Consider the following 21,173-nt stretch of genomic DNA (forward strand, 5'->3'; position numbering starts at 1 on the left):
ATTTCTGTCTTGGGAAAAATTCTAGCGTGTGCGCAAGGCGTCTGTCCAGGTCAGCGCCTCTGAGTTGACCGTCTCTGTTCGGGTCTTCCCATGCGAGGAGTGCCCTCAGTTCACCTAGATGACCTTCCAGAACTCACCTCTGACTCCACAGTGCAGATGTCTGGAAACCCGCCCAGCCCTGGCCCTTGGATAACCCGGGAGCTGGCAGCTATGCTCAAGGAACCATGCTCGTGGAGGGAGGATGAGACCGATGGATAGCTTCCCCCCGCCTACCCCGTCTTGTGCCCAAGCCGACAGCTCGGAAATGCATTCGAAAAGGCTCCTCCCAAGGACACAGGGAGTCCGGCCCCCGGCACCCGGGGTGGCCACCAGCTCCGGAACTTCTCTTTCACCTACTCTCCTTTCTCCCCGGTTTCACTCCCTGTTCCTGCCTCCTGCCCCTGAGGCCGCATCTCAGGCTGTCTTCCACGAAGCCCAGGCTTAAGGCATGGTCGTTCTCTCAAAGTGCAAAAGCAAATCCGCAAGGGCGTATATCCCCATACGTGACAGACGGCTGGTGTGTTCAAAAATCGTATTGACGGCCGGGCGCGGTGGCTCACGCCTGTAATCCCAGCACTTTGGGAGGCCGAGGCGGGCAGATCACGAGGTCAGGAGATCGAGACGATCCTGGCTAAAACGGTGAAACCCCGTCTCTACTAAAAATACAAAAAATTAGCCGGGTGGAGGCGGGCGCCTGTAGTCCCAGTTACTCGGGAGGCTGAGGCAGGAGAAGGGCGTGAACCCGGGAGGCGGAGCTTCCGGCAGTGAGCCGAGATCGCGCCACTGCACTCCAGCCTGGGCGACAGAGCGAGACTCCGTCTCAAAAAAAAAAAAAAATCGTATTGACTTTGAACCTATGAGGTTTTGGAAAAACAACTTAAGTGACCAGGTTCCATACGAACATTCTGGCGAAAGCTAACGGTGTTTTTCTTCTCTGCACGATTTCGCTACTAGAGGCATTCAAGAAAATGCCTTTGCAGTTTTTGAAAATAGCCTGTAGTTCTATGTGTCGGCCACTAGATAGCAGGCTGAATAAGAAATGCTGGACATCTACTGGGAATCTCACCAACTGCTTGACCGAAGGTGGGGGTTATCCTTAAAAAGTGGTTTGGGCAGGCGGATCACCTGAGGTTGAGAGTTTGAGACCAGCCTGGCCAACACGGCAAAATCCCATCTTTACTAAAAATACAAAAATTAGCCGGGCATGGTGGAGGGCGCCTGTAATCCTAACTACTGGGGAGGCTGAGGCAGGAGAATCGCTTGAGCCCGGGAGGTGGAGGTTGCAGTGAGTGAGCCGAGATCACGCCACTGCACTCCAGCCCGGGCGATAGAGTGAGACTCTGTCTCAAAAAAAAAAAAAAAAAAAAAGTATTTTGCTGCTGGGCGCGGTGGTTCATGCCTGTAATCCCAGCACTTTGGGAGGCTGAAGCAGGCAGATCACTGGAGGTCAGGAGTTCAAGACCAGCCTGACCAACATGGTGAAACCCGGTCTCTACTAAGAATACAAAAATTAGTCGTGCCTGGTGGCACACGCCTATAATCCCAGCTACTTGGGAGGCTGAGGCAGGAAAATTGCTTGAACCTGGGAGGCGGAGGTTGCAGTGAGCCAAGACCATGACACTGCACTCCAGCCTGGGTGACAGAGCAAGATTTCGCCTCAAAAAAAAAAAAAAAAAAAAAAATGTGGTTTGCTCTGGAGTCATGCTCTGTGTGGAGTTACTCACGCATGTTACTCATGCCTCTACGCATCAGCCCTGCCTCCCCCATCTCCCTCCCAGACCTTCTTTCTGTTCATTGCATGCATCAAGCTTTCTCCGACTTCGGGCTTTTCCCTTAGTTCTCCTGGCCTGAAACTCTGTCCTTCGATATTAGCAAGCTGACTCCTGGTCCCTCGGTGTCCCTGGACAAGCCAACCTAAGGCAGACCCCCTCCTCCATCTTCGTCATGCATCACATCATCTTCGATTGCTTCTTCAAAACGCTTTCACTTTCTGAAATGTGGCTGTTTGCTGACACGTTTATTATCTGTCTCTCGCATGAAAATGTGAGCTCCAGGAAAGTTGAGGTCCTGTTTAGTTCACTGCTGCGTCCCTGTCTAAAATGGAGCTACAGCATAAATTGACAGGTGGCTGAGGGATATTTGTTGAGTGACTGAATGATAGGAGTGAATGAATGAACGACCTCTGATGCACAATAATAACCAGGCTGAATCTCCTTCTCTGACTCTCCTTTTTTTTGAGATAGAGTTTTTCTCTGTGGCCCAGGCTGCAGTGCAGAGGCACGATCTCTGCTCACTGCAACCTCCACCTCCCCGGTTCAAGTAATTCTCGTGCTTTGGCCTCCCGAGTAGCTTGGCTTACAGGTGCTCACCATCATGCCTGGCTGATTTTTGTGTTGTTTTAGTAGTGACGGGGCTTCGCCCTGTTGGCTAGGTTGGCCTTGAACTCCTGACCTCAAGTGATCCACCTGCCTCACCCTCCCAAAGTGCTGGGATTACAGGCGTGGGCCTCTGCGCCCGGCCTCTCTCTCTTGGCCTTGTTTCCGATGTTATTATGATTCATGGTGAATGAGTCGATTTGAACTCAGCATGGTGTCCAGAACATTAGAAAAATGCTGACTTGTGTGGTTTGGTTTATGTCTTTGAAATATCTCAGCCCTAAAGAGCAGTAAGCGGGAAGTCCTTTGAGTGTACCGGGCTTGTTTTGGGTGAAAGATTTTAAATGCTGAGCATAAATCTACTCTGAAGCTTCTCTGATCCTCTCTGAACTGTGTCCATTCCCTTCCTCTAGAAAAGACAAACGACTTACACAGAAGTGAAGTTGTAAATTCTGGCTCATTTAGGTGGTTTTGGATAAGTCACCCATTCACATTTCAGAGTAGCCTGAGATTGTGCTGCGCGTGGGGGAGTGCCAGGGATGTTACACTCTGGAAATAGACAAGTCCAAGGGCTGAGAAACGGAGTGACCATGTGCAGCAGGGTCTGGCAGGAGGGGTGGGGGCGGCTGAGTCTGAAAGGGCAGAAACAGTCCTGCCTCTGTTCACTGTTGCAGTCTTTTGTTCATCATGAAGTTTTTTGCATTAATTTTGAGTTTTTAAAATATCGAGTTAAATATTTTTTATCCTGGCTACTGAGATTTTTGGCACTCCCTTCAACTTCGTGCCCCATCTCAGCCCCGGGGCACAGGATAGCTTCACCACACTGCCTACGGGGGAGCTGGGATAGGGAACGAGTCCCTGGTTTCCCCAAATTCAAAAGACCCAGGAGAGAATGCTGAACTACCTGAGGGCTGTGAGATGATCACTTACTTCTGTAGCTTCAAAAACATGACGAAGCACGTGAGTGCAGCCTGGAAGTTTTACTACATTCAAACAAATATCCTCCATTCATTTCCTATTGCTGCTTCCAAAAGTATCGAAAACCTGGTGGCCTAAAACAGCACAGATGTGTATTATTCTTCAGTTCTGGAGGTCAGAGTCTGAAATGAGACCCACTGGTCACTCCAGACCCTGTGCCTGGTAAAATTCCTATGTGACAGCCCAGTCCCCAGGGTGATGGTATCAGGAGGTGGGGCTTTGGGAGGCCATTAGGCCTCGAGGGTGGCACCCTCGTGATGGGATTAGTGCCCTTATGAGAAGGGATAGGAAGGAGAGGATCTCTGCCCCACGTGAGGACACAGCATGAAACAGGCAGTGGGCAAATCAGGAGGGGCCTCACCAGCAGTCCAATCAGCCAGCGCCTTGACCTTGGATGCCGCAGCCCCCAGGACTCTGAAGAATATATTCCTGTTGTTGAAGCCGTCCCAGTAATATTCCGGTCATAGCAGCCCGAATGAATTAACACACTGGCTAAAATCAAGGGTGCTGACAGAGCCATGTTCCCCCTGCAGGTTCCAGGGGAGAATCTATTTCCCAGCCTCTTCCAGCTTCCACAGGTGCCCAAACCCCTGAGGCGCTCAAACCCCTGAGCTTGTGGCCCCTTCCTCCTTCTTCAGAGCACGTCGCTCCCACCTGCATCTTGTCCTCTCATCTTCTGATTCTGACCTCCTGCCTCCGTCTTTCACTCATAATGAGCCTTGTGACCTTGGGGCCCACCTGGCTAGTCCAGGACAATCTGCTCATCTCCACGGCATCAACATAATCGCATGGGAAAGGTGCCCTCTGTCATGTGAGGTGACAACCACAGGTTCCGGGATCAGGGCAGGACACCTGGGGTTGGGGGGGGTGGTAATTATTCAGCCCACAGCAAAGCTGGTCTGAATCCTAACCCAAAGTTAATTAAAATGGAAAAAATTCAAGAGATCTATTGCACAACACAGCTATAGTTAATAGCAAGGTATTATGTTCTTGAAATTGATGAGAGGTCTCAAGTGTTGTTAATCACAAGTAAAATATGCGCAGTAATGCACGTTAATTAGCTCGATGTAACCATTCCACCATGTATACGTTTTCGAACGTGTGGTACACAATAAATATGAATATATACAATTTCTGTCAATTTAGTAAGCTTTTTTTAATGCTGAACAAGCTCATGATCTAATGCCTGCTCCCAACACTAACTCACTTTAAGAGGCTGCCTCGGGTGAAGGACCCTGTGAGGTGCTTGCTTGGGGCAGGGCCCTCGCCTCAGCTGCCCTGCTCCTGGCACCGGCCGGCAGGTCATTTTAAATGAGGGGCTCCTGGCTGGGCCCGGTGGCTCACACCTGTAATCCCAGCACTTTGAGAGGCCGAGGCGGGCAGATCACTTGAGGCCATGAGTTCAAGACCAGCCTGGCCAACCTGGCAAAACCCCGTCTCTACTAAAAATACGAAAATTAGCCAGGCGTGGTGGCAGGTGCCTGTTGTCCCAGCTACTCGGGAGGCTAAGGCACAAGAGTCGCTTGAACCTGGGAGGCGGAGGTTGCAGTGAACTGAGATTTTGCCACTGCACTCCAGCCTGGGTGACAGAGCGAGACTCCGTCTCAAAAAATAATAAAATAAAATAAATAAATGAGGGGCTCGCGGTGGGTGACAAATCTGTCAAATTGAATGCTGACAGATCATCAGGGGATCCCAGAGGCTGCTGGCAAAAAATGCCAGAGGCGAGTCCTCCTGGCCCAGGGACTCTGCTCCAGCTTGGAGAGGGGGCACAGCTGGCTACCTGGAGCAGGTGTTTTCACTTTGGTCCCCATCCGCACCAGTAGTCAAATGCTACAAACTGCCTGAGCAGGATTAGGCATCTACAAATGGGTGCCCCTCTGCGGCCCACCGACCTCCTAATCCCTCCAAGAAAGCTATGTGGAGGGGACGATTTCCCGGCCTGGGCATGGGGAGGTGCGAGGGCCCAGGGGTGGGGCTCAGTGGTCGATGCTGGGCAGGAGTGGTCCTGAGCACCAGCCCTCAAGGGTCCACCTGCCCACGAGGAAAGCTGTGCCCATCCCGTGCACACTCACTCCCTCGACCCATCTCACGGTGTCTTCCCACCTGCTGGAGGTTTCTGTGTAGAAGGCTGTGCCCCACCCCAGGAAGGACTGGCGGTCCAAACCCTGTGGCCCATCCCTGAGTGACAGCTCCGAGTGCCTCTTTCTCGCTTCCCTGATGGATGTGAAATTGCAGTGTGAGCATGAAAAGCAGCTCTCCAGAAAAGCTTCTGCCTGGCAGAGATGGGATTCCAGTTAGAGGGGCGTAATGAAGTGCTCCTTCATCGGCCTTAACACGCAGAGCACGGGTGTAACTTCTAGTGGGTATAAATGGGCTATTGCGGTTTTCCTGACTTCAGGAACATACGACTTTTGTGTTCGGATGTAGAAAAATTAAAGTCCTAGACCAAAAATGAAAAGGAAATAAGGCGGCCCGCTGGGGCTTGTTTTCTCTGCTCGGGGAGTTTGGATGACTTCAGAGCAGGGAGGACTTTTTTCTTAATTCAGTTCTCTAAAGCTGGTAATTTTGTTCATGTCCATATCTGTACCCATGAAGTAAATTTGTGCAGTAACATAAAGAATAAAATTTCATGTCTAGATCTGTAGGAAAAAAGTTTAATTTTGTAAGCTATTAGCACTGCTGGTCCTGGAGGGAGCAGTTTTAGCATTCTTACCAGCTTTGTGCGGAAGGCATTTTTGACTGACGACGACTTCTCCTGTGACAACATGCCAGGGCTTCACGCAGGTGGCTTCAACATCCTGGAATTTGGCTGCCAGGCAGCAAAGTTTGGTTTCTGTGCCACTGGAGCAGGCAGGATGACAGCCCCTAAGGAGGTCCCAATTCCCTTCCTCCAAGGACACCAGTCACATTGGATTTAGGCCCCACATTAATCCAGTGTGGCCCCATCTTAACTTGATTCCATCTGCAAAGACACTGTCCAAATGAGGTCACAGGTTCTGGATGGACATGAAGGCTGGGGCTATATAAGTCAGGCCAGTACAGCAGCCATCTCCTTCTCTGATGCTGAGAGGTGGCTATGTCACAGAAGGGCTGGCCCGCATGGCCTCGAACATTCATGCTGGGTTGGGCCTGCCTGGCCCCAAGTCCTGCAGAGCTGTGTGGATGCATGGCTTTTTCCACTCCCTCTTTTTCTCCTCCAAGTTCACAGCCCCCCTGTGTTTCCCCCTTAGGCTTTGCTAACAGTGAGGACCTGGAGGCTTCTTTCTCCCTGAATGGCATCCTCTTGCCAGGCTTAGGATCCTGCTGTGTGTAGGGGCCAGTAAAAGCATCTGCACCATTTACACCTCACTTTTGACTCACTAAATCCAAACCCCAGCCTTCACCAAACAGAGAGAGCTAGGTCAGGAATCCAGCCCTTTCCCACAAAAATAATAGTCACATGGCCGGGTGTGGTGGCTCTCACCTCTAATCCCAGCACTTCGGGAGGCCGAGGAGAGTGGATTACTTGAGGTCAGGAGTTCGAGACCAGCCTGGCCAATTCTTGACCAGGTGTGGTGGCTCATGCCTGTAATCCCAGTGTTTTGGGAGGCTGAGGCAGGATTATCACTTGAGGCCAGGAGTTTGAGACCAGCCTGGGCAACATAGTGAGACCGTGACTCCACAAACTATAAAATAAAAAAGTAATTGGATGTAATGTGTGTCTGTAGTCCCAGCTACTCTGGAGGCTGACGTGGGAAGATTGCTTGATCCCAACAGGTCAAGGCTGAAGCCAGCCACGATTGTACCACTGCACTCCTGCCTGGGAAACAGAGAGAGACCCTGTCTCAAAAAAAAAAAAAAAAAGCCGGGCGTGGTGGCTCATGCCTGTAATCCCAGCACTTTGGGAGGCCGAAGTGGGCAGATCACCTGAGGTCAGGAGTTGAAGACCAACCTGACCAACGTGGAGAAACCCCATCTCTACTAAAAATACAAAATTAGCCCGGGGGGGTGGCACATGCCTGTAATCCCAGCTACTCGGGAGGCTGAGGCAGGAGAATTGCTTGAACCCGGGAGGCAGAGGTTGCGGTGAGCCAAGATCTCGCCATCGCACTCCAGCCTGGGCAACAAGAGCGAAACTCCGTCTCAAAAAAAAAAAAAAAAAAAAAAGAGGCCAGGTGCAGTGGCTCACGCCTGTAATCCCAGCACTTTGGGAGGCTGAGGTGGGCAGATCGCCTGAGGTCAGGAGTTTCAGACCAGCCTGACCAACATGATGAAACCCCATCTCTACTAAAAATACAAAAATTAGCTGAGCGTGGTGGCGGGCACCTGTAATCCCAGCTACTAGGGAGGCTGAGGCAGGAGAATCGCTTGAACCCGGGAGGCGGAGGTTGCACTGAGCCAAGATCGTGCCACTGCACTCCAGCCTGGGCGACAGAGTGAGACTCCAACTCAAAAAAGAAAAAAAATAGTCACTTTACTCTGACGCCAGACTTTCAGGAAGAAGCTTATTTTCACTTCTCCATTCTTAAAAGTGGAAACCTCCCTTGCCCTGCATTCCTCTTTCCTGTGAGTCCCTTGAGGGCGTCTCCTCTCTCCTCCAGCTGTCTGCAACCTGTCAGGACCCCACACAGAGCTCAGCTTGCTGGCAGGAGCCTGTGACACACGGTCCACCCCGTCCTCTGGAAACACTCCCTTCACTTGGCTTCCAAGACACCTCCTTAGCCTGGGAACCTCAGGTCCCTACTCCATCAACAACCAGGCCCTCACCAAGCTCACCCAAACTCAGGCGACAGGTATCTACCCGCAGGTGACTCCAAATGCATCCTTCCCAACCCCAATCACTGCAATCAGACGTGCAGAGCCGCTTTTGGACATCTGTCTGGAGAAGCCCTTTAGGCTTGAAAGAAGGGATTCGTGATTGACTCGAGAGTTCCAGAAAAGGATTAATATACTAATACGGTTTTTATTTATTTATTTATTTATTGAGACGGAGTCTCCCTCTGTCACCTAGGCTGGAGTGCAGTGGTGCAATCTGGGTTCACTGCCATCTCCACCTCCCGGGTTCAAGTGATTTTCCTGCCTCAGCCTCCTGAGTAGCTGGGGTTACAGGCATGCACCACCACGCCAGGCTAAGTTTTTGTATTTTTAATAGAGATGGGGTTTCACCATGTTGCCCAAGCTGGTCCCAAACTCCTGACCTCAAGCAATCCGCCCTGACAGCAGCTCTGATTAAGCAACAGGGAGATGTTAGGGACGGGTAAGGGGAGTTATGCAATGGACCTGCCCAACTTCAACTCCCACCATCAAAGCCCTAGAGGTCAAGGAGCTCATCCTGCGTTTCTGGGAAATGCCGTGCTACCTGCCGGCCTCTTCAACTCCCTATGCGTTCTGTGGCTGAATTCCGATGTCACTAGAGACACAGCCCGGCACAGAGACCAGAACACAGGTTTCTGTGCCGTTCTCACCACTGGGAGGCTGTGACCAGGCCTAGTCCCTGAACGTCTGGGGGTGTCTGCTCATCTCGTCTCGAGACACGTCTCTCACAATGCGTTGGTTTGGGGTTAGGTCAAACAGAGAAAAAACAAGGTCCTTGGCACCGGGCTGGCTTCCTCTCCAAGCAGCCCTATGACAACCTGAGCATGCTCAGCTCATTTGGAAACCAGCAAATGCTGAGTTTTCTTGTTACTATCCAGCTTTCCATCATTCGGCTGCTTTTCCTTTCACCCTTTACACTCTGTACTTTTCATTTGCTTAATAGATTCTAGTCCAACAAATCACTTTGCAGGCATTATCTCCTTTAAAAGGCCCTATTTCCAAAAGAACAACATGTGAGAATGAACATTTTAAAATATTTGCTCAAGTGACTTCATCGTTTGGGAATCCCCGTTAACGTATGTGGCCCGTGTTAATAACAGTGTGTAGCACTCTGTGGCACGCAGCGGTTTCACGTTATTGAAGCATTCCGCTCCTGCTTGATGTGCTTTTTTTCCCCAGGTGATGGGATTTTGCACCAAGTGAAATAATTGGTAATATTGAGCATCATCCATTTTTTATTACCTAGAATTCAGAAGTGATCAGGACGGGCCTGGTGTGACTCTGAGATGCTGGGCTGTTGGGAAGTGTGATGTGATGTGGTACTGTGCGCTCTCCAATCCTCCAGGAAGCAGCATCTCGGCCCCCGGGGGTGGGGGGCACGAGGCCGGCTCCAGGGGCCCTGCACTTGTACAGCCCGTCCGCAAATTCAGGCAGGACATGTGGCCATAGTCTCACCCTGGGGTCACTGACCACAGCGATGGGTCCCTGTCAGTCTTAAAAACTTTTTCTCCCCATCTGCCTGTGACACTGTGGAGAAATGAAAAGCTCTGTCCTGCCCAGCTTCCCCGAAAAGAAAGTTGGGGTGAGCATCTTCACATGGAGTGAGAAGACATTTGCTTCATGAGGCCAACAAAAGCCAGTTACACACACACCAAAGTCTTCAGGCCAGACACATGTTTTGTGCTTATTTATTCAATCACTGCTTCACACTGTAGGGTGAACCTGATCAACGACTATCTAAATTCAGATGAAAATGTAAAAAGTTGTCTGATAAAAAAACAGCCTTTACTCTCACAGAACACTTCTGACGCAGGATGGGAAGCGGCTTTCCTTCCCCACGTCACACGATGCTCCAGTGGACACCAGGCATCCTATAACATCCTGGCATGTGCCCTGCCACCACCCACCCGGAGGCAGCATCAGGATCCCAGGGCTGAGGGCTCAGGCCCACAAGGCTGCCCCCCACGGCAGATGCCAGGCGCAAGTAGTGGGCTGTCACCTACGCTTCTGACCAACTACAAAGCAGGAATTCCCTCTCCAGGTTCAGCTGATTCGCCAGAGAGGCTCTGAGCTCGGGAAACGCTCTACTCCCGTGTGCCCGTTTATTATCAAGGCTGTGACAAGGGCACAGAGGAACAGCAGGTGGAGGTGTGCAGGGTGAGGTGTGTGGGAAGAAGGGGACCGGGAAGCTCCCATGCCCGCCGGGTGTGTCACCCTCGAGGAACCCCCATGAGTTCAGCAACCAGGAAGTTCTCAGAACCACAGGCCTCTGGGGTTTTATGGAGGCTTCATTACGTAGTCATGACTGATGACACCACTGGCCACTGGTGATCGACTCCACCTTCTACCCCCACCCCCACCATTTCCTGGAGGTGGGGGAGCGGGAGGGCTGAATGTCCCCCCACTCCAATCACCAGACTGGCTCCCCGAGCAAGCACCCCCCCTCCTGAGGCTGTCCAGGAGCCACCACAGATGGCCTCATTAGAACAAAAGATGCTCCCATCACCCAGGAAATTAGAAAGGCCTTAGCAGCTCTAGGTCAGGAGCTGAGGTCAAGGGGTCAAAGAGCAAATAGGACAATGTGGGCTTCTCCTAGTGCCCTATCTACAGGGGTTGCAGGAGTTCTGTCCCAGGGATTTAGGGCCCAGATCAAATCCGTTTCTTATCTCATCACAATATCACAGGCTGGTACCCTGATGACTCTGTCAACCCTCCAACTGACTTTCTGGAGAGAATTTCCCTTGTAACATTGAGGGTGCACCTAGCTAGGAGCGGGGGCTGGCGGGACAGACGGAGTGGACGGATGCGGTTGCTCACTCACTGTTCACACAGCCCGGGGCATCAAGGGCACAACACACAGGAGGAAGGATCCAAGAGCTCTCCCGATGCCGCCTGCCTTTCCGCTTTCATGCAAAGGCCTTATGAAGAAAATCTGTCTGACACCATGGGTTATTTTTACACGTGATATATCCTGAAGACATGAGTTCTGTCTCCGGAAAGTGGTATCCTTCGTAGCACAAGGCTTTTCGAAACCTGCTCCGCTTTTTTTTTAACCTGGGCTCACACCTCCAGCCCCTCTGAGATCCAGTGATACCATGAGTGTCATCTGTCTTCACTCTATTCTACCTCCACTGGTTGAAATTGCCTTGTATTTTTCTGTAGTTTTTCTGTACTTTGTATTACACAACGAACAACAATGTGAGGGTTTTTTGGTTTGTTTTTTGCCTTCTCCAAATGCTGAAACTACCCTTCCATGCAGAGGAGGCTGCAGAACCAGGAGACGCGCCAGAGCATCGGAGGGCTGTGCAGGAGCGCACTTCCCCACCCTCCCCAGTTCCCGACCCGGGAAGCTCTGCGCCTTCTACACGACACCGTGTGCGTACGCCACACCAACAGCGACTGAGGACAAACCACGCAAAGAACCGGCTCATGGATTTCGAATTTGAGATGCTTTTTATAATAAAGTTATGCCAAAAATACAGCAACAAATACAGAAAAAGTATTAACAAACGTAGAAGCCCCAGATACATGTACAGTAACGATACAAAAATATGACTGGTCAGACAGCTCAAGTTCACATTTAACACTTTCAATTATTTTTAATTACACTATTTCTGTTCAAAAGAATGTTTTCCTTCCACACAACCATGGTCGGTCTTTAGTCTCAATCGTACCAAAATAAAGCTATATGTAAGCACTGACTAGGTAAGGTGTGAAACACCCCGTGAGTTGCTCTGTGGCTTGACGTGGGGCACATGGTCTCAAATGACTCTTACGCATGCCTTGCCTTAAGAAAGAAAAGTAATGTTGATGGTTTAAAAAGTACTTTTTGAAGCAGCAGATGAAATGTGTTTACTACCAGCCTAAATCAAAGAACGTGGCAAGAGCAAGATTGTTCTCAGGAAGGAAACCATGAATATGGCATTTATGTAAAATCCTTGCAGCATCTGACCATACTTTTATCTTTTAAAAAAAAAATCCTCACTTTCCTAAATATAAGTAACAATTTATTAATTTTTTTTTTTACAGTGAGATATGGCTACGGGAAGCGGGTGATACTATTTGTTTAAGAAACTGGGATGCCAACTAACATGTGTAGTTCCCCAAGACTTTGCAATCTCCATTTGCGGGTTTTTGTAAAAAAGGGAACCCAGCTAGAGGATTCACAGAGACCTTGAATGACAAGCGACATACTCGAAATCTGCAGCTCTCCTCCCGGAGGGCCCGGCGTGCCAGGAGACACGCCGCAGTAAGGCACTTACCTAGCTCCTTTGGATAGAGGGGAAGAAGAAATCAATCCAGGCAACATGCAAGTTTCAGTGAAGTCAGACATTTTATAGGAATTTAAAGTCTTGCCTGTTCTCAGTGCACCCCAGTCAGTTACTGACATGTCAGCCTCAGAAACCGCACATGGCCTCAGGAAGGTCAGGCCCTCCCGCTGGTGGGCATGCCATTGGCTCTTGATCGCTGATGGTCTCGATGATAGTCATATTTCACAGAAACAATGAGGAAAAGCAGGAGGGTAGCTCCTTGAATAGCAGCCAGAAGAAAAAAGTAATAGTTCAAATAGCAGCCGTTAATATTACCTGGAGAAAACAAAAGGAAAGCGGCAGGTAAGCTGTGCTGCTACAGGTATTTTTTCAAGACTTTACTATTTAATCTGGTTCCCACTAAGGTTTAACTGGAGTCATAAAAAAAGAAACAAATGTTGTCTCTGTAGTCCAAAATGCACAAGTATCTTGCTTTCAAAACCACTGGAGAAGCTCCCTGAAGTTAGATACATCTCCAGCGGGGGCTCTGGAGGTGGGCTCTCTGCAGCCCCCCACCTGCCCCTAGCAGCCCATCCCTCTCTTCTGTAAGGTAAAAGGAGGAGGTTCCCTGAGAAAACTAGAAAAGGCAGCTCCCCAGCACTCAGGAAAATCCCTGCGTGGCCTGCAGACACACATGCGGTGGTGAAGGGGACAGTGTCGATGCAGAGTGTGCCTAAGGCCGCACGACACGGCTGCAAATCAGGGGCAAGGGGAAACCTGCCAACCCAGCCTCCTGTGACTGCTAATCCCCCCACACCAGAACATCTGGGCAAAGTAAAACATTACCTTCCTGTGTTCTTGCCACCAGAAACAAGTATTAGCCGGTCTGGTGTTATCTCCTTCCTGCCTTTTCTGAGGCAGTGTTCCTCCCCTCAACTACTTCAGGGGAACTTCCTCCATTCATAGTTATGATTGGCCTGGAACTGTACTGTTGAGGAAGGCAGACGCGAAGATAACGAAAGAGCACCTGACTATCTCCTTATTGAATTCTGAGGTGAATGTCTTTATAACTTGGCTATAGAACCTGTGCACTTTTGGCCGGGTGCGGGGGCTCACGCTTGTAATCCCAGCACTTGGGAGGCCGAGGAGGGCGGATCACGAGGTCAGGAGATCGAGACCACGGTGAAACCCCGTCTCTACTAAAAGTACAAAAAAATTAGCCAGGCGTGGTGGCGGGCGCCTGTAGTCCCAGCTACTCGGAGAGGCTGAGGCAGGAGAATGGTGTGAACCCGGGAGGCGGAGCTTGCAGTGAGCCGAGATCGTGCCACTGCACTCCAGCCTGGGTGAGAGAGCGAGACTCCGTCTCAAAAAAAAAAAACCTGTGCACTTTTTAACTTTTTAGCATCACAGATTGCACTATGACACAGCCTGAACATCGCGAATTCTGGATTCACTGCATGGGTCACTGCGGGAAACAACACACCCAACACACCAGGGCCGACAGCTGGGCAATGTATCAAAGGAAGAGATGAGCTGGTTTTTGAATGTGTCTTAAACATGTTCAGGTTTTAGCATCCTCAAACTGATACAAGCAGATACCTCTGCATACTTTAATACAAAGAGTTAGCATACACTGAATACCCAACCCAGTCCCGGGCACTACTGAGGCATTTTACGTGCAACGTTTGTGGCCCAAGCAGGCTGGACAGCGCAGAGGCTAAGGTCATGGGCCATGCAGCTCAAGCGATAAGGCTTGAATCCGGCCTCTGAGATCTCTGTGCTCAGTTTCCTCATCTGTAAAATGGGGAAAGCGCTGAGGAGCAGCATTTCAGAAAGGCACTCAAGAGGGAGCCGGGACGCGGTGAGGGTGCTAGCACCATGTGCCACGGTCATAATCCCCCTTTCACAGAGGTCTGGAACTGCCCACTCCGTAAACTGGCAGTCTCTCCACCAGAGAACAGAGTTTAGCCAGCACCGGCTAACATCACCACTCAATGTGCAGACATGGGAACGACGTGTGAGCAGAAAACAGCAGGACTTTAGCTCGTCATGACTGATCATCCAGGCCAAGCCGAGTGTCGCCCTGTGCTCTCCACCATGGCTGCTCCTGCCACCATGGCCGTCCCTCTGTCTCCATACCATGTACATCACCTGCCACTGGCTGGAAAGCACTGATGCACGTTTCTGCACAAGGTCGCAGGCACATGTGGCCGGCAACACACGAGGGGAGCGAGTGCTTTGGAATCAAGTTGCTCCATTTTCTGCTCCTCTTCAAAAACACTTTCTCATTTGTTTATTTTAAAAAGTGAGACTTCCTTTCTTCTGAAGACCTTTTTAAAGCTGGGTTATTCTGGCACTTCCTTTTTCTATCTGAACATATATTGCATGTTCAACAGTGCATTTGTTAAATAAACACAATATAATACACGTCTGGGCCGGGTACAGTGGCTTATGACTATAATCCCAGCACTTTGGGAGGCCAAGGTGGGTGGATCAACTGAGATCAGGAATTCAAAACCAGCTTGGCCAACATGATGAAACCCCGTCTCTACTAAAAATACAAAAAATTAGCCGGGCATGGTGGCTGGCGCCTGTAATCTCAGCTACTTGGGAGGCTGAGGCCAGAGAATCGTTGCTTGAACCCGGGAGGTGAAAGGTTGCAGTGAGCCAAGATCGTGCCACTGCACTCCAGCCCGGGCAACAAACGTGAAACTCCATCTCAAAAAAAAAAAAAACCATACATCTGTATGGTAAGATCTCACACATTTTTAAAGAATGCTCATTCACGCCAATTAAAGAAGATAATTTCCTGTGTCTACTGATTTAGAAAGAGAGCTGCTAATACCCTGAATTCTACCAGACTAAAGCTTTATTTTTCACAACAGATGTTTTACACTATTCATTCAATCCTTATGACTTACCAGGCTCTGTCCTGGGCAGTCAGTGGAAATGCAAACCCCAGCTTCCTGAAGCCTGGCACTAGCTGTCACTGATGTCCCAACACTGGCATTTGATGCTACTGAGATGAGGTTGTCATCAAAATATCAATGACATCATTTTATGTGCCTATTTTGAAATACGAGTCTCCCCAAATGTACCAGTCACTGAAAACTTCCCGAGCTAAAGCTGGCAGGCCACGTGAACTGAAGGCTGAGGCCACATGACCTGAAGGCTGGGTGGCCCTGCGGGAGTGGAGGTGCAGTCCGAGCCCGCAGGCAGACACACCACGCCTCATCAGGGTCTGTCTCAGGGTGGCCTTACACAGGGTATTTGGGAACACCTAAGTCGCCTGGGAGAAAACCTCCCATGCATTCCTGGGCCTCTTCACAGACAGAAGGATATTTACACAGGAAGATGGCAAACACTAGGGTTTTGACATTTGACAAGACAAACTCTTGGGCCCCCGAGGAATGAGCGCACCTGCCCCCCAGGCTCAGAGGCAGGACAGGTATTCACAACAGCCCCACACTGCCAACATCCAGGCACCCACCGACAACAGCATGGATAAATGCCTCGTGACGGCTCGTACGAAGGAGCAGTACTCAGAAGTACACAGGAGACGCTCACAGACAGAAGTGCTAAGTGAAAGGAGACAGCCACAGCCCAGCACAGGACAGGGGAGGGTAACTTGTGGGGGCCAACGCTGGAACAGTACAGGTTTACCTTCTGGGGGTGGCAGTAAACTAAAGAGAGAGGCAAGGAGGGCTTCCAAAAGTTCCTCCACTGAGATCCAGACTGCAAACACAGCAAGCTGTGCTTAAGATTAGAGACCTTTACTATGGTATGCACGTTCTCCCCAGCTTAAATAACACTAATAAAAGGAGCCTGCTGGGAGGTCGGTAAGAAAAAAACAATGTAACAAAACTCCGGGGACTCTCCCTTCACAGTGCTGTGACTTTACAGAAAGCTATTTCCTGTGTCAGTCACGAGATGCTGAGGCAGGGCCAGAGATAAGGGTGGCACAGACACCCCGGAACCTGGCCTGAGAGCTGCTGCTCCTTCCAAGGACACACAAATTCAGGGAGAACTCTCTCTGAGGAGTGGGCTTCCTGTGGATTTCCCATGTCACAGCCTTTATTTCTCCACCCAGGACGCCAAGGGCTGCTCGACAGATGACCTCCAACTCTCCTTACTGGTGTGAACCAAGGAGGCTGCCATGCAGCCGGGGGGCACAGCCTGGGGGCTGCTGGCAAACACGCCTCCTTCATGAAACACTTCCCATTCCTGAAAACAACAGATCCAGGGCCATCCCCAGCACACTCGCCCTGAGTGCACCAATGCAGGGCAAGTCCACAAACAATCTGTCAGACAGAAATGATGAATGAAAGGTCAACTCTGAGATGTGAAATTAAATTAAGAATGAGGATTAAATGACTAGAAAGCAACGAGAATGACCAGCCAATCCTTTATGACACATTTAAAGATAAAACAAAAACCAAGAACCAGAACCTTCGTCTTCAGGGCTATGGACTTTGGTCTTTCTTTGAAGGAGTCTGTCCCATGTACCACAAGAGAATCTTACTCCTCGGGCTGTTCATCTTCAGAAGGCGAGAATTAAACGCGAGCCCCAAATCCACTTGCCCTCCTCAGAGCAAGCAGCCCTGAGCTGACCACGGAGGTGGCACCCACAGCCAGAAAACATCGGTGACAAGTGTCCAGGGCACATTGGTGGCTTGGAGTTCTGGGCCTTACATTAGGACTCCACAGGCCTATACTCATGGAAGGACTCTGGGAAATCTGCAATTTCTGCAGAAAAGTCCCTAAACGTTCATCAGATTCTCAAGGGGATTTGTAAGCTAAAAGTGGCTAAGTACTACCAGACCAGAGCAAATGCCACATGATTATACAAGAAAAAGTAACAAGGTTGTTTTTGTAGATAAAATATTTTTACAAAGGAAAAGAAAGAAGAAAGCTTCACTTGCTGGGTCCATTTAAAAGCATCGTAAACCTGGAGAAAGCAAAACTCATCTTTTGTGAGTGGTTCTGTTCAACACTCAAGATGCCACCTACAGGTATTAATTGTAAAAACCCATTATGATTGATCATGAGAAATATGTTTATTTTTAAGTAAGTAATTTACTATCTATCTTATCTTTTTCATATCAGAAAAGGTAGTTAAGAAAAGAAAACGGAAGTACACCACCAGGTTAAAGAAAGGGAAGCTTGGGGTGCAGATTCAGCTGCCTCACGAAGACTGCGCTGGACGAGGGTGGAGAAGGTGCCTGTCCGTCAAGGACATCCCCATAAGGAGTGGTGGCTGCAGCAGCTGCTCGCCGGGCTGTGGCCAGGGCAGGCTTGGCCCCTGGGATGAGAAGAGAGACTTGCTTGTCTCTTGAAAACCGTTCATGATGTAAGGAAACAAAGTGATGCAGGCAGCACAGAGCAGTGCTGTGGAAGGAGCGGCAGACAGGCAGCTCGGGCAGGCCATCCACGTGAAAACACCTCCGCTCACTCAGCCATCTCCTGAGTGCCCGCGCCTCCCCCTCACTGGCTATTTTCAAAAGGGACAGGATGCTGGCTCTTACCAAAGTCTGTGTGGCTGCTCATCCATCCGATGGCTTTGATAGACACCAGCGCCAGCAGTCCAGAACCCACAAACGACCCGACGCCAGAGAAGAAAAAGAACAAGCCCATTATGGCACTCTGCATGGACTTAGGGGCAGCTGAGTATGCAAATTCCAGGCCTGAGGAAAGAAAAGGGAGGGTCGTTTTTGTGAAAGGGGCACTTTAACACGTGGGATCAACGCTTTCACCTAATATAGCAGAGGAAGCATGGGGTCTCCTAGGGACTGAGTCCTGCAGACAGGCACAACCTCTTTTCTACTAGGAGGATGATGCTTACTAGCGATCAAGAAATCAGTGGCTACGGGCCAACTGTTCATTCTCCTAGCCATTAGGACAATTCCTAATAAATTCAATGAGCAGAAAGTTAAACTCCTTGCTCTCAAGCTTAAAGGTAATGTCATTTGTTGGCTCTGAGACTTTTGTGTTCCTTAAAGAGATTAAAGAAAAAATTTTCCTATATTGTCAAGGAATGGGAGTTTGAAAACAAAGTACACACACTAAACTGGGAAATCTACATAAGGATTCTATTTCAAAGGCAATATACTTTATCTTTTTTTTGTTGAGACAGAGTTTTGCTCTTGTTGCCTAGGCTGGAGCGCAATGGCATGATCTTGGCTCACCGCAACTTCCGCCTCCCTGGTTGAAGCGATTCTCCTGCCTCAGCCCCCCGACTAGCTGGGATTACAGGTGCATGCCACCATGCCTGGCTAATTTTTTTTTATTTTTAGTAGAGACAGGGATTCACCATGTTGGCCAGGCTGGTCTCGAACTCCTGACCTCAGGTGATCCACCCGCGTCGGACTCCTAAAGTGCTGGGGTTACAGGTGTGAGCCACCGCGACAAGGGCAATATACTTCAAAACTATTTTGGCAGGCCCATCTATAAATTTAGATTTTTATAACTAGACACGGAGATTTGTAGTGTATTCTAAATAGAAGTCTATTCTGTTGTGATTTATTCCCTTTACAAATTCATTAGCCAATTCTGGATGAGTTTTCTAAAGTGAAAACCACCACTGACGACTTCCCACACATCCATCCACCTCTGCATATCACTCATTTTCTCTTCTCTCTCACTCTCAGCAGCTGGACAGATCTGCCCAGAACACACTTGTTCAACCACTGCAGGAACTCACTAATAGGAAAAGGGAGGCCTGTGAGAACACGTTTCTAAAAATTAGATCTGCTTCTTTACGTACATCTAAACGAAGCGCACTGAGAGCTGTGAGCTCAGCCCAGCCACCACGGCAGCATGGCTGAGGCCTCCGCTGGGAACTATCCCACCGCGAATGCTTTCTTCTTCTCTGTCCTGTGGCACTTATAGGGTAGTTAACAAACTGTCATGAAAATATTTTGCGATACTGTTTTTACACAAAGGAAGGAGAACTTCAGCACTGGTGTGTTTACCTAGCGATTCATATTCTAAACCACACACTGCCAAAAACTACAGAAGTGCTGCGCTATCCTTGCCTCAACATATTCCAACAGCACAGTCAGAACGCCAGAGCGCTCATGCTTGTACCTGGACACCTCCGGCACTAAAGGTCCTCACCTGCGATACTTGCAAATATCTCGCTGATCCCAATCAGCAGGTACTGCGGCACCTGCCACCACAGTGACAGATCAGCAGCATGGTAGACAACATTGCCGATGGTCTGATTAATGGTTTTCTCTTTAACAAGGTTCAGCCTTTTACTCTCCAAAATTCCTAGAATTCAAAAGTAGGTTAGTGTAATATTCATTTATTAACATTTACAGTTAATCTAAAAATCTGATGTTTGCTACAAGACTTCGTAGTGAACGTGATTCTGATGCATGAAAGGACCAGGTCTAATCACAGCTTCCCCCAGGACTAATAGGACCCCAGCCTTCAGCCTCCTAAGCAGGCTGAGTGGAGGTCATGGCATAGCACACCTATGTCACTTCAGCTTTTTACAGCATCTTATATAAAATCAGATGTTCAATATGTTTTATTTCATCCTCAAATATCTGGATTGCTCACCCATACCTCATTTGTCTCTTACAAAGGGGAGTAGGAGAAAGTTAAATAGTCCTACTATAGAATTAACAGTAGCGCTATTTTACCCAACAGCAGGTAATGCTGAGATGTTCTTCCAATCATAGTGATGGACCGAAGGTGATCTACTGATTTATTATTATAACAAATGACGATAATAATGATGATGATGATGTTGGTTTCCCTGCATAGGGTAGGCTTAATCTTTGCAACAAAGTAAGCTGACTTCACAAATCAACCTCTGCTTTCAGCAACACTGAGATCTCACTGCAGGTGCAGGCTAAGTTACTGGTCACCTATCAAGAGTAACAGAAAGACATGAGAAAAACAAGCAAGGGCAGCAGCTCCTACTCTACAGACAAAAATCAACCAACGGAAACAAAGTGTAAAAGCATCTATTTGCAGGTCCAAGTCCTTAGGTTACAGATACCACCAAGTTTCATTTTATGAAGAACTCTTATTGCAAATTAGGTCACAGGCCCTACTATTTAAAGCGTATGTAAAGATATGTTTATTTTAAAACATGAGTATGAAGAAAGGTCTGGTCAGAGGGCAATGGAATGAAAATATTAAAAATGTTCCTTCTAAAACCTGAGCATGAGAAAGGACCAGGATATGATTCACAGGGCGATGAGAAGACAAACTCTGGAATTTCCACCTCAAATCTCAACTGAAATGCCAAGCAAAGTGAAAACATTCTCCAGGATCAAGGTAGAGAGAGACCTTCGAGCCAACCCACAGCTTACTTCCATCAGAAAACCTGCAGCCCCACCCTGGAAGAGTGTCAAGGGAAACCCAATCCTTCCACTCCGCCCTCCACGGGACAAACATAAACGCAGACCCAGGCAAGGACAGCAAACTATTTAGAGCCTTAGTTGCTCTGGAAAGGGCATCTGAGGGCATCTTAATCAGGCAAGGCTGGTAGTGACAATAGGGACTGTCCCCAAATGACAGCCTTCCTCCCCGACAGGGCAGCTGACAGCAATCATAGCGCTGCACCCCTAGCCCTGGCATCAGCGCCTTCAAACACCAAGAATGAACTGTGCGGCAATGGCTTCCCCTAGACACCCAAGGTCCCCAGCTCCCGCCCGCTCCCCTGGGACCGTAGCTGACTACACTGGTCCCCACTCCTTGAATGGGAACAGAACCTATG

General features: G+C 49.3%; 1 protein-coding gene across 2 annotated transcripts in view; it reads right to left on the reverse strand.

Moving 5' to 3' along the window:
* Positions 1-11,619: 11,619 nt before the first annotated feature.
* The window catches only part of SLC15A4 (solute carrier family 15 member 4), a 32,651-nt gene continuing 23,097 nt past the window's right edge, over positions 11,620-21,173 (reverse strand). The window contains exons 6-8 of one of the 2 annotated variants that reach the window (XM_055237231.2): positions 19,556-19,711; positions 17,965-18,123; positions 11,620-12,775 (exon numbers count right to left, since the gene is read on the reverse strand). In XM_055237231.2, coding sequence (XP_055093206.1) covers positions 12,615-12,775; positions 17,965-18,123; positions 19,556-19,711 — 476 coding nt within the window. In that variant the 3' untranslated portion in view covers positions 11,620-12,614. Of the gene's footprint in view, positions 12,776-17,471; positions 17,742-17,964; positions 18,124-19,555; positions 19,712-21,173 lie in introns of those variants that run through there. The other variant, XM_055237232.2, reaches the window with a different exon arrangement.

This window comes from Symphalangus syndactylus, chromosome 13 (genome assembly GCF_028878055.3).
Source record: "Symphalangus syndactylus isolate Jambi chromosome 13, NHGRI_mSymSyn1-v2.1_pri, whole genome shotgun sequence".
Lineage (NCBI taxonomy): Eukaryota > Metazoa > Chordata > Mammalia > Primates > Hylobatidae > Symphalangus > Symphalangus syndactylus.